Source organism: Oryzias latipes, chromosome 5, assembly GCF_002234675.1.
Source record: "Oryzias latipes chromosome 5, ASM223467v1".
Classification (NCBI taxonomy): domain Eukaryota; kingdom Metazoa; phylum Chordata; class Actinopteri; order Beloniformes; family Adrianichthyidae; genus Oryzias; species Oryzias latipes.
Genome location: NC_019863.2, coordinates 17,233,507 through 17,244,854, shown reverse-complemented (window position 1 = coordinate 17,244,854; position 11,348 = coordinate 17,233,507). Strand labels below are relative to the sequence as shown.

Below are 11,348 nucleotides of genomic sequence, written 5' to 3'. Positions count from 1 at the left end.
TGTGTGTATTTTCTTTGTTTTTTGGGGTGTGGGTTGACACTATGAGGTCCCCCTGAAGCCTTTTCTTGGTCTAATGCTGAGACTGGCCGGTTCAGTGCCAATACAGTGTGCCCACAAACAGTTGTCATTCTTGTTGGCTTCATGTTTTATTGATTTTTTTTTTTGACGTTCTTCACTTTGTGTTTTTGGCAAATGTCACCCATAGATTTTCTTTCTTGGCTGGATAAAAAGTGTTTACAGAAAGGCTTTACTGAACCTCTGTCATCAAAGGCAACAGGAGTGGTATGCAAATGGAAAGTTTGTGTTTAAGTTGGAAAAACATTTCAAAATAAAACAGTATGTTGTTGAAGCAGGCTGAAAGTTTGTTGACTGTCGAGAGCCACAGCGTACCACCTTAAAGAAGTGTGTTAGTGTCTGAAAAATAGGGTTTTATTAAAAAAAACAAAACGGTGAAATGTATTTTTTACAAAAAAGTAAAGCCATGGATGCAGAGGTGGGTAGTAACACATTGAATTTATTTGATTGTAGACACTGTACTTACCAAGGTAGTTTTTTCCACACCATATTTTGTACTTTTATTTGGGGATATCAATAATGAAAAACAAGGGCTTTTACTTCACTACAGCTGGCTGTATTCAACATATTTCAATGTTTATTCCTTTAAACTGTAGATAGTATTTTTGATTTAGCCTGACCGGACATGTACTTCTTTGTGCATATGCTGATAAATGGGCTATAGGTCACTTTTGGGCACACATGAAAAAAAGAATCTTAAAACAGAGTTGCCACAGGACTTTTTTTGAATTGTTCAAAGATGTTTAGATCATAGTAGAACTAATTATATATGAATTAAAAATAAGTTATATAAACCTCACCACCTTCAAAGCTAAATAAAAAAAGAATAGCTTTTGGTTCATGACCATGCAGCTGGATGTTTCCATCCATCTGCATGGTCATTAAGTCCGCTGGAGCCTGTCCACTTTGGTTACTTTTAAGCCCATGAAGCACGTTTTTGGACTGCTCAGAGAAAACTCACACATGCACAGGGAGAACATGCAAACTCAACACACAAAGGATCCGAAGCTGGGCCCTCTCCATGTGGCTACAGTACCAGCCAAGCCTGATGTTTCCAACAGCTCTATTATCTCATATCTGCCGCCACCTAGTGGCAACATGCATTGATTACAATTCTTTCTCTCCACTGTTCTCAGTTTCCTTTTATGATTATTTATACAAATAGTGAAAAAATGGAACAAGATGGAGGCAAACACACAACTGCTGTGTTTTAATAACAATATTTTGTTTCCTCGTGGTAAAAAATTACTGAAAGATGTTCCTTAGATTTGGTAAATATGTATTTTTTTACTGCACCCAGTGAACACCTCTTTTACATAACTTCAAAAAATCAAGTATATTAAAATGACAGTAAAAGCATAAAGTCAGATCTACAACTTTGTCTTCTCTGTCTAAACTCCATTGCTTGTTCTATTGAGCCTCTAAGTGTCTGTGTGCAGCTCTCAGCGTGTCCTGGAGATCTTTGTACCCTGCCAGTGCACAGGCTTCCTCCAGAGGGGCCCAGCGGTAGTCTTGGTGCTCATCAGACAAGGTCACTGCAGTTACCGGATCCTTTAGTTCAGCCAGCCAGTACAGCACCTCTTTTGGTCTGCCTCGAACCTCATAGCGCAGCTCCTGAACAAACCCATTTATCACCTGGAGCTGCTCCGCCCCAAGCCCTGCTTCTTCTTTGGTCTCTCTCAGTGCTGTGGTGAGGTCGTCCTCGCCTGGATCCACGTGACCTTACAATGAAAGCAACAGACCCTGATTACAAAAAAACAAAAATCGAAAGCTCCTTATTCAATCAAAAAATAATGATGCATGAACCTTTAGGTGGAGTCCAGTGATGTTCTCCATAGGAGGTCTGCAAGAGGAGGTACTCAATGTTGCTGGGTGAAGGCTTGGAGCCAAGAAGGCGGCGAAACACTATAAAACCACAAGCTCGTAGGGCCATCTTCCTGTTGAAGGTTTAGACATTTTTTATGTAATATTATTCGCCTGTAAGAGTAAACAGCTCTTATCTTAAGAGTTAATTGAAGAATAACGTTTAGAAAACTGTAAAAGCAGAAGAAATGCATGGATTTTTTTAATCAAGCAATGCTGGAAGACCTAAAGAACTCATGTAGAACCCGATGTGCCTTATGAAGAGGCAGGACAATCCTCTCTACCAACAAGCTCCCGAAATGCCTAGAGAAGATAGCGTCCTTTAAACATCACAGCGTGACTGAAGCCCTGGATATGACATTTTAAAAAGTCCCTTAAATTCTATAATTTGTCTGACATTAGCATTTTGTGAACACAAATGAGCATTTTGTTAACGAAAAAATACTAAACTGAGGCTTAATGCCTGTTTTTGTGTGCACAAAATACCCATTCGTGGCCAAAAATGTTTAATTTAAGGGAGCAAATTTATTACATTATTATTTTTTGCCATGTTCAACGTGTCTGGTAAATCATACATTTTTACAAAGTAGGCGGAATTTATATGGATTAACTCTACTTGAATGAGTTTCTTTATGGACTTTAGTAAACAGTGGAATTAAGACCTAACGAATAACCAGGATTTCCGGTTAACCTACTTAAAACTTGAAGTCTCGTTATAATGTTCCACTTTAATCGAATTATTTACGATATAATTTCTAATATTATGCCATTTTATTTAAAAAAAATTAAGCTCGTGTATTTAAATGAATCGTGGTCAAAACATAACTTGAAAGGCTGCAGACAGTGGCAGCGACAATGTTGTGATTGCTATTTTTAGCACGTTTCTACATTGATGTGATCGTGTTTGGTTTTCTTTTGCTTTTATCTGATCGTAGCGGGTTTCAATTTGAACTCACTTTCAGTCAGCATAATTTGATCTAAATACTTCTTAAAAAAAAAAGAAAAGAAAAAGGAATTTACCCGTGACTTTCTGAGTAAAAACTCTGCAGCTCGATGCCGTTCTCCGGAATTTTCTTTCCGAGTGTGCACACAGACCCTCTTTATTAGTTCCACTTCGTTGTACACCTAGATATCGCAATGGAATGGAAACAAAACTTGGACCTATGAGCACTAGCATTGCTTTTTTAAAATACTTTTTTGTTTAATTTGTTTTTGTTTTTCTCTTAATTTTTTTATTGAAAATACAATTTCTGCGAAATAAAAACATAACATAGAAACTTTGTTGAAGCCGTGAGAAAAAACTATCAATGCCCTGTTAACAAAATATGCTTTACATTGCAGTCATTGTGACATTATAATTATTCAGTGTACATAGATCCTAACTGTTAATAAACTGTAAAAAGGAAATAAGACGATAATAATAAAAAATAAATGAAACAAATTTACGCTGAAATACACACCTTACTAGCTAAGACAGAAGAATTCATGAGCACAACACTACATATTTTACAAGTGGTTAACTGTACAATTTTTTGAGCATCATATTAAAATGAATATCTAATAAATAACTGTATGATATTTTATCAGAAAGAACAAAAGTGATAATAGATGCCATTAAGATGTAATGGAAAGGTGAAGAAATGGCAGAGGCACTTGCAGAAACCTCTTTAAAGATTTGACTTTCATTTTTTTGCCCTAATAAAACAAGGCTTCATTTAAAATGCCAATAATGACATCAAAATAAAGAACTCCCTGAGGAATTTGAAAGGAGCTAGTAGTTGACAAATGACAAATCTGGAGAACCACTCAAAGCATCTTATGCTGGATCCTCTGTGCCACTGTCCTAAAAGGTCGCTGAAAGCTGACCGTGCAAAGGATGCTCAAGAAACTAAGCCCCTCCTCCAAAATTCAAAAGGTAAATAGTTTTTCCAAATACTACTTGATCCTGATAAGAAAAAAAAAACATTTGTTTCTTTCTTTTTTTTTTTTTTTAACTTGTCCTGTCCAACAGCTGGGCAGACAGATGAGAGCTGAAGGCCTCTTGTGTTGGACGTATTTTTCTTTAACAACAGGAACAACAGGGGTTATTAATCTTCAGACAAACCAGAGGTATGTCTGAATAAACCCCTTTTGTAATCGAGGCCAAACTTTATTAATTTTTAATCATATTTGAAAATCTTTTGTGTTGGACCGGATGGAAAAAGAAAGAAAGGAAGAAGAGAGAGGGATGTTGGGGGGGGGGGGGGGGGGGGGTAGGAGGGTGATCATAGGAGGGGGGGGATAAAACCATGAAGCAGCATAAATCAACTAGCTACTGGATGTTTATCATTACGGTAAGGTTGAGATGTAATACAAATCTCAAAGGACGGGGCCTGTCCACACACACACTCAAATGTTATAAACACACCTGTTAGCTGCATAAATGTCCACATGTCAACATGTACACAATACAGATAGTGTTCACACATGCATACTTATGCCTTCAAACCAACTAGCGTGAAATATTTTATTCAATCAATCACGCAAACTATTAATCAGCATGAAATAAAACATGCTGATTCAAGTTTAGAAAACAGCTCTAAGATTTGTGTCCTACACCCTCCTCCTCCTCACCATCCCAAAAGATTACTGGAAGGTTGGTATGCATTAGAAAACACATAGTCCCTCTCACAAAAATCAAAGTTGAACCCCAAAGTAGAAAATGTAGGGAATTTTCATGTTTACCCCATCGGTGGAGCTACCACCAGCAAAGAGGAAGCAACAACATTAGGGTGAATATCTCTGGAATTGCACCCTTCAACCTGAAAATAAATATATCAACCAATGTTGAAAATCCTTATGTTGTGATTAATGTCTGGTCTAAGAGTGTCAACACTGTAAAAGTGAATACCACAACTGGACCGAAAGAAAAAAAGAGGATGGAACGTAAGAATAAACAGTCCTAATTAAGAAGTAGAGGAATTCATGAGCGCTTGTTTCAGACATCATCACAAGGTTATTGCTCACTGGAGGGAGAAAATTGACTTTGTTGTCAACATGGAGCATTGTGTCATTCAACACCACCACCAATCTACACAGATGATCTCTGCAGAATGATGAAACACTGTACTATTTTATTTTATTTTATTTAAAAAAAAACTCTTTCTAAAAACAGTACACTTTGCTTTTAGCAAAAGGGAAACAAGGCCTTTTTCAGTAATGTTCAGCAGGGATCACTATCCTAAAGAAAAACCTTCAAGGCCAGATTATTTCCCATATGGCAGATATTATCACAAGACATTACCACTATTTATCATAATAAATAGTGATAATGTGAAGGTAGTTTTAATTAACATATGGCTACAATAATGTGCAAAAACAGCTTGCTAGACGAAAAAATCCCTTCCCATTAGACCACTTTAAATGAGTACACCCTACTGTCAGTTCAGAGAGAGGTGATCTTCACCTGGTTCAGGATGTTTCTTTAGACTGATGTCCTTCTCTGTAGAGTTCAGTTTTAAATTTTGTCACATAAACACACAACATGTTTTTTTAGAACTGTTAAATTGATGAGATTGATTATCTTATAAAAGATGATGGCCTCATTTAGTGAAACATTCACTTGTTTTGTCAGAATTAATCAATTTGCTTTTGCTGCTTAATTTAGAAATGTTGATGGTGAAGTTTACAGGTACATCTGAGAAAATATTGAAGCATTCTGTACATTTAAATTTTTGGGGTCATTTTTTAAAATTGAAATGTTTACGTGTTTCTTTGCATATGGTATAGAATCCATCAATCCATCCATCCATTTTCTAAACCTGCTTTAATCCTCCTTAGGGTCATGGGGTCACTGGAACATTCCTGCAACTGCTGGGCAAAGACAAGGTTCATCCTGGACAGTTTGCTAATGCTAATATTAAGTAATTACACAGAGATTGAAACACCTTAACCCTTCATTTAAGTCATTTTGATGCTTACAGGTCATGAAAAAAATGGTAACATATGGTGTCAGAGGATTAGAAGTTGCATAGTAACACGGTTACATCAACAGATCAGTTACTGATTTGTAAATGTTAACGCCCAAAAATAACACATCGAATAAAGGATTAACATTAAGTTAAAAAGGCTTAATGTGCTTTGTTCTGATAAAGTGACATTAATTTTCTCAAACAAGATTTAAAATTTAACCCTTGTTGCCTTACAGGCAAGTAGACGGCTAAAAAATGAAAATGCTGTCTCATGAATGGAGGTGTTACCTTTAATAAATACTCAGATGTAACTGTGGAAAACATTACTTCACTACTTCTGAAACAAAAGGGGTCACTAAAAAAATATATCTACAATTAAGAAGCTTTTGAAACCGTAAGAACTGAAGATAATTTAGATTTCATCTCAGAAATGGCTTGTGTCTGGAGTGGAGACTGATAAGAGACATACCCAGGAGTAGGCTGGGCAACGGAAGACAGCTTGTGTGTGATGAAGATAAAAGATGGGCCCTCCTCTCCCTGAAGCCTTGAGCTGGCAGCTGAATTCTTGTTGAGTTTGACGGAGACAACACAGCTGCTGAAGTGTCAAGGTAACGTCCAAAACCAAAGGTAACTAGGTTTTATCATTTTAAAAAAACAAAAGTTGAAAACTACGAGACAAATAAAAACTGACAGAAGGGTTTAGACTACAGTAAGTGTGTTTTTCTTTGACTGTTGCGTAATCGTTCCACTGTTTCTGAGCTCTTTTAGCCACAGGCTGGAAGACATTTGCTGCCACAACTGTGCTTAGTCAGTCTGCACTTAATTTTTTTCTTTGCGCTTTACATAAATCACATTTTCTTAATGGTTCAGCGAGCATGGCATACCTTGGTGACTACAACATCATTGTTATTTACTTTATTTCACATGCGACTCTTTGTTTTTATAAAATATTGAAACCACATTGAAACCACCAAAAATTGTAATTTATGACCGCTATAATACTTCATGATGATAAATATGATACTGAATGACTCTGACCATGGATTAATGCTTTAAATTGCAAAAGTATAACGGATGTAATGATTATTTTAACATGAATCTGAACTGAGATCTGAGACTGTTTAAGCTCTAAACCAGTGTTTTTCAACCAGTGTGCCGCGGCACACTAGTGTGCCTTGGGAGATGGTCAAGTGTGCCGTGGGAAATTGCCCTCATTAACTGATCTAAAAACATTTCCCATCTCCAGGATTTCAGCTCTCTGTTCATCCAAACAGGCCCTGATAAAACACTGAGTAGTTAGGAATATGAAAGATCGTAAAATACTTTTTCTTTGCGTTTATTTTATTTTATTAAATACATTTTGATAAGAATGACATACCGCGATTTAGCTGCAGCTTTGGCAGTATTTTGGAAAAGTCCCGTCCCTTTAACTGTCTCCACCAATCATTCTTGGGGGGCCTGTCCCGATTTAGCTCGTAAAGTCGCTCAGTTCTAACAAAAATACCAACTAAAGCTCGTCTTTAGCGGTGTAGCTTTCCACAGAATCTGGTCAGACCGTGGAACAAGTGAACAAAACATTGAAGCTCCGAAAAGCGATCTTCAGCCGTTTTATGCACTACATCTCCCAAGATGCATTGGGTTGTGAGAGTGACAGCGCACAAGGAGATCTGTTGTTCATGGTCTTGAAACCAACGAACACACATCAAAGTGTTTTTAAATCTTCTAACTTAACTTTTATTGCATCTTTTAGAAAAAAAAATCTTCTAACTTAACTTTTATTGCATCTTTTAGAAAAAAAACAGCTGCAGTTTCCAGCTTTTTCTGCAACAATTATCTCAAAAATGCATGTGAGATTGTGGAGGGGCTGTAGATCAATACAGACTATGAGTTTCTCCTTTTTTTTTTTTGATGCTGGTGTGCCGCGGGATTTTTTTTAATGTTAAAGTGTGCTGTGGCTCAGAAAAGGTTGAAAAACACTGCTCTAAACCACAACATGCTGTTGACCTGTTGGAATCAGCTTTCATGAAAGTTCTCACCCTGACATCTGTCTGGTCACAGCTTCCCACCAAATGTCATGAAAGTGTTTATTTTATGAAATACAGATGTGTATCCTGTCTGCTCTTAACAGATTTTTACAAAGTTATGGAGCGGAAGGACCAGACTGCTCCGGGTCTTCATTTTGTGGGCAAAAAGGATGACCTCATACAAGCAAAGCGTTCCTTCAGAACACTGGATGGTCGAGACGTTCTGATTATCCACCATGAAGGTGTCTTCCACGCTATTGACTCCTACTGCCATCGTAAGTAAAGCACTTTTTTTTTTTATAAATATGTAACTCCTGCCTAAATTTACAGGCTGAATTGATTAAAGTAAATTGTTTATCTGCCATGGATTTATTTGGGTGTGTAAAATTACTTAATTATACAACATTTGGTTTATTTAGAGGTTTAGAAACATTTAGTTTATAGGGGATAGAAAGCCCAAATAAACCAATAAAAAATGTAACACACCAAATCAAAAAAAGAGAAAAATACCCAACAAGGGCTACTTTTAATTGATTAAGTTAGTTTTTCCTAGCAGGTTGGCTTTAATTCTAGAGATCTGCAGCACATGATGATTAAATGTCATGGGGAGGTGCACAGTGTAGGTGGGCTGCCTTTTAAAAGGTTCAACAGTCGACGTGTCCTTGACCAAGACACTTTACCTCAGACCTTGATGCATTCTTCAGACTGTGTGTCACTGCGACAAACATTAAATGACAAAAATGCAAAGCAAACGTCTGGAGGGAAGTTTTGTCTAAATTTGGTTTTCACCTAAAGTACGTCAATTAAATGATGTCAGGATTTAGAAAACTAGATGATAAATGAAGTCATTATAAAAAAACTGACTAAAGGGTTTTTTTTATAGCTGCACACTGAAGACAAGTCCAAGCAATTGTTGCTGAAAAAAAATTATTGGCATTAAGTCAAAACAAAGATGCATTTCATTAGAAAAACAAAAAGAATTACTAGGGCCAGCTTTTGTATACATTAACAAAATTATTGTTTCTATACTGCAACACAAAGAAATGAGACAAGGCTCTCAGTTTTCTGTGGTATTTTTTTTTTTATTCTGTGGTACAGAGTCCACTATATCGGGGTAAAGTGGTTCAGTTTGGTTCAAACTGTTTTTGTTGTAAATCTTTTTCTTTCTCGCAGATGCTGGAGGGATGCTACAGAACGGAGACATTGAGGTGAAGTTTTCATTTAAGAGATGTGATCTAAAAAAAGAACTAGAATGTTATTGAGATTATTCAGAAGCAATTGCTATGTTTTTTTAAACAGAATTTTTACAAGTTAAAGCTTAAGGCAAAGCATGGCCGAGGCACAAAGGAATACCGATAAAGCTGCTACTATATTTACATAACATTAACATTCTCTTACACACTGTCTTCCCGCACATATGGACACAATTCACAGGAAATTAATGGCAAGATGTGCATAATTTGTCCAAAACACAAGTACAAGATCACTTTGGCCGAGGGGGAGTGCTTGTACAAGGGCAAGGACCCCAGGGAAAACCCTTCAGTGACCAGATGGTTCTCCAAGGGAGTGAAACAGCGGATCCATGTGGTTACAGAGAGCGATGGGAATGTCTTTGTCAAGCTGTCCGTGAGCCCGGGTTGGATTGAGTCAGACTACTATCAAGGAGAAAAGGGCAAGGTGGAAAGAGCTAAAGCTGAAGCGGCGGAGAGGAAAAATCCTATTAAAGAAGATGACGACTGAAGACTGCATCTCATTACATTTGGTCGACTCACGTCTCCAGAAAATGACTAACTGTTAAATGACAAGAAGTCAGGCATGGCCTTAACCTGGATTTTCTTTGTAACGAGCTCAGAGACATTTTGACTTTATAAACTAAGGCTGCTCCTGTTGTGAAGTTTGCTCAACTTTAGCAATTTTATTGTAATTTGACAAACTATCATGTGCTTCTCTAAATAAACATCTCTGTGGATGGATTTTGATTCTTTTTCCTTAACAAGGGACCACAATATGGTGGTGTGGGCCTTTGCCCTCGCTTTAATGCATTATTTATACAGCAAATGAATCAATATGATAAAAGGCTTTACACTGATCAATAAGGTGCTGAGGTAAAAAATCGTTTATGTGAAAAATTAAGCTGTAATGCAACGAAAGTGACTTTGTCCTCTGCCTAATCCTCTCACATAACAACTGGCTGCATTGACTTCTAAAACATGCTAAATTTGGGTTTTAAGTTTATCTGACTGCAACAGACTGGCGACCTGTCCAGGATGTCCCCTACCTTCACCTACAAGTAACCGGGATAGGCTCCGGCAGCCCCGTGACCCCGAAAGGCACAAAACGGAAGAAGATGAATGAAAAAGTTGATCTGAAATGGATAAAATCAAAACAATAATGAAATTTGCTATTACATTCCTTTATCTGACATAAATCCCAGAGTTCATTTTTCAAATGAGTATAAAAATTCTACTCAGATTTAAATTTAACACACAATTTACTCTATGGCAGAAGAACCTGCTCATCTCAAAACCTCACAAGTCGGTTTATAACACTGGAAGAGCTTTAGGAGATTTTCTCCCATTTAGCCTAAAACAGCAGTGGGGCCCCTGATCTGCAAACGCCACAGGTTATGATATAGAGGCTATGGGATGTAATGTTCTTGTGTGCATTAATGATTGTGCTGCTTTTTGCTGGGTTTGGAACTGACTCCCAGTGCTGTCTGAAGGCTTCGGCTGAGGTGATTCTTAAAATACAAACAAGAAACATTGGAGGTTAGAGCTGACTAGGGGGCAAAAAATGTGCAGAATTTCCAGGCTGAGCATTAAAAATTAAAATGTGATTATGATGTCAGATTAGGAGTCTTTGACACAAGGCAGGGGCCTTATCTTCAGGTGGTCATTTGTAATGGGTCAAGAGGGGGCTGTTTGTCAAGATAAAGAGCAGTCTGGGTAAGGAAACCGCCAGGATGGGGTAGTGTGGAGAGAGCAAGGGCATATAAGTAGAATGAATTTAGAGTTTTTCAGTTATAACAGTTAGATTGCTTGAAATGCATTCTAAAATATAAAATAAAACGCTCTAATTGAACAGGGTATTCTTGTTCTATGATAACAGAAAACAGAAACAGTACAGTTATGGCTTACTAACAAACAGGCCTTCTCTCAGAATTCTAACACATTTACCCCAACTCTTCTAAATACTTTAATTTTGAAAAAGCTAGCTTTAGATTGTTTTCCACAAACCTTAGTTTTTAAGGTGCTTTATCCCCAACCCAGAAGAAAATTAACTGTTTCTTATCAAGCCAATAATGAAAAAGTAAAAGTCTTCCCCTTGACAATAACATTTATTTGGGGCGGCTGTGGTGCAGTATTAGGGCGGTCGACCTCTGATCAGTAGATTGCAGGCTCGATTCCTGCCTTGCCCACCCGTGTGTAAAACTGTC

General features: G+C 37.3%; 2 protein-coding genes across 3 annotated transcripts; one reads left to right on the top strand and one right to left on the bottom strand.

Annotated features, from left to right (window-relative positions):
- Positions 1 to 494: 494 nt before the first annotated feature.
- Positions 495 to 3,038, bottom strand: nudt2 (nudix hydrolase 2). The gene is made up of 3 exons (XM_004068869.4): positions 2,959 to 3,038; positions 1,882 to 2,012; positions 495 to 1,796 (listed from the first exon to the last, which is right to left on the bottom strand). The coding sequence occupies exons 2-3, from the start codon at positions 2,006 to 2,008 to the stop codon at positions 1,486 to 1,488; spliced, it is 438 nt and encodes a 145-aa protein (XP_004068917.1). The 5' UTR covers positions 2,009 to 2,012; positions 2,959 to 3,038; the 3' UTR covers positions 495 to 1,485.
- A 3,326-nt stretch (positions 3,039 to 6,364) lies between these two features.
- Positions 6,365 to 9,885, top strand: rfesd (Rieske Fe-S domain containing). Of its 2 annotated transcripts, none has more exons than XM_011475124.3 (4): positions 6,365 to 6,496; positions 8,017 to 8,187; positions 9,086 to 9,120; positions 9,347 to 9,885. In XM_011475124.3, the coding sequence occupies exons 2-4, from the start codon at positions 8,031 to 8,033 to the stop codon at positions 9,650 to 9,652; spliced, it is 498 nt and encodes a 165-aa protein (XP_011473426.1). In that variant the 5' UTR covers positions 6,365 to 6,496; positions 8,017 to 8,030; the 3' UTR covers positions 9,653 to 9,885. The 2 variants fall into 2 exon arrangements, with proteins under 2 accessions (XP_011473426.1, XP_004068916.1); XM_004068868.4 differs by having other exon boundaries at positions 6,384 to 6,515.
- The last annotated feature ends 1,463 nt before the right edge of the window (positions 9,886 to 11,348 follow it).

What these genes read in the sequence shown, in the direction of transcription:
- nudt2 (XM_004068869.4), bottom strand. Translation starts at nt 2,008, where the DNA reads ATGGCCCTACGAGCTTGTGGTTTTATAGTGTTTCGCCGCCTTCTTGGC. An exon ending in TCACTGGACTCCACCTAAAG is followed by an intron (nt 1,797 to 1,881) that starts GTTCATGCATCA and finishes TTTCATTGTAAG; the next exon opens with GTCACGTGGATCCAGGCGAG.
- rfesd (XM_011475124.3), top strand. Translation starts at nt 8,031, where the DNA reads ATGGAGCGGAAGGACCAGACTGCTCCGGGTCTTCATTTTGTGGGCAAA. An exon ending in TATTGACTCCTACTGCCATC is followed by an intron (nt 8,188 to 9,085) that starts GTAAGTAAAGCA and finishes TCTTTCTCGCAG; the next exon opens with ATGCTGGAGGGATGCTACAG. An exon ending in TACAGAACGGAGACATTGAG is followed by an intron (nt 9,121 to 9,346) that starts GTGAAGTTTTCA and finishes CACAATTCACAG; the next exon opens with GAAATTAATGGCAAGATGTG.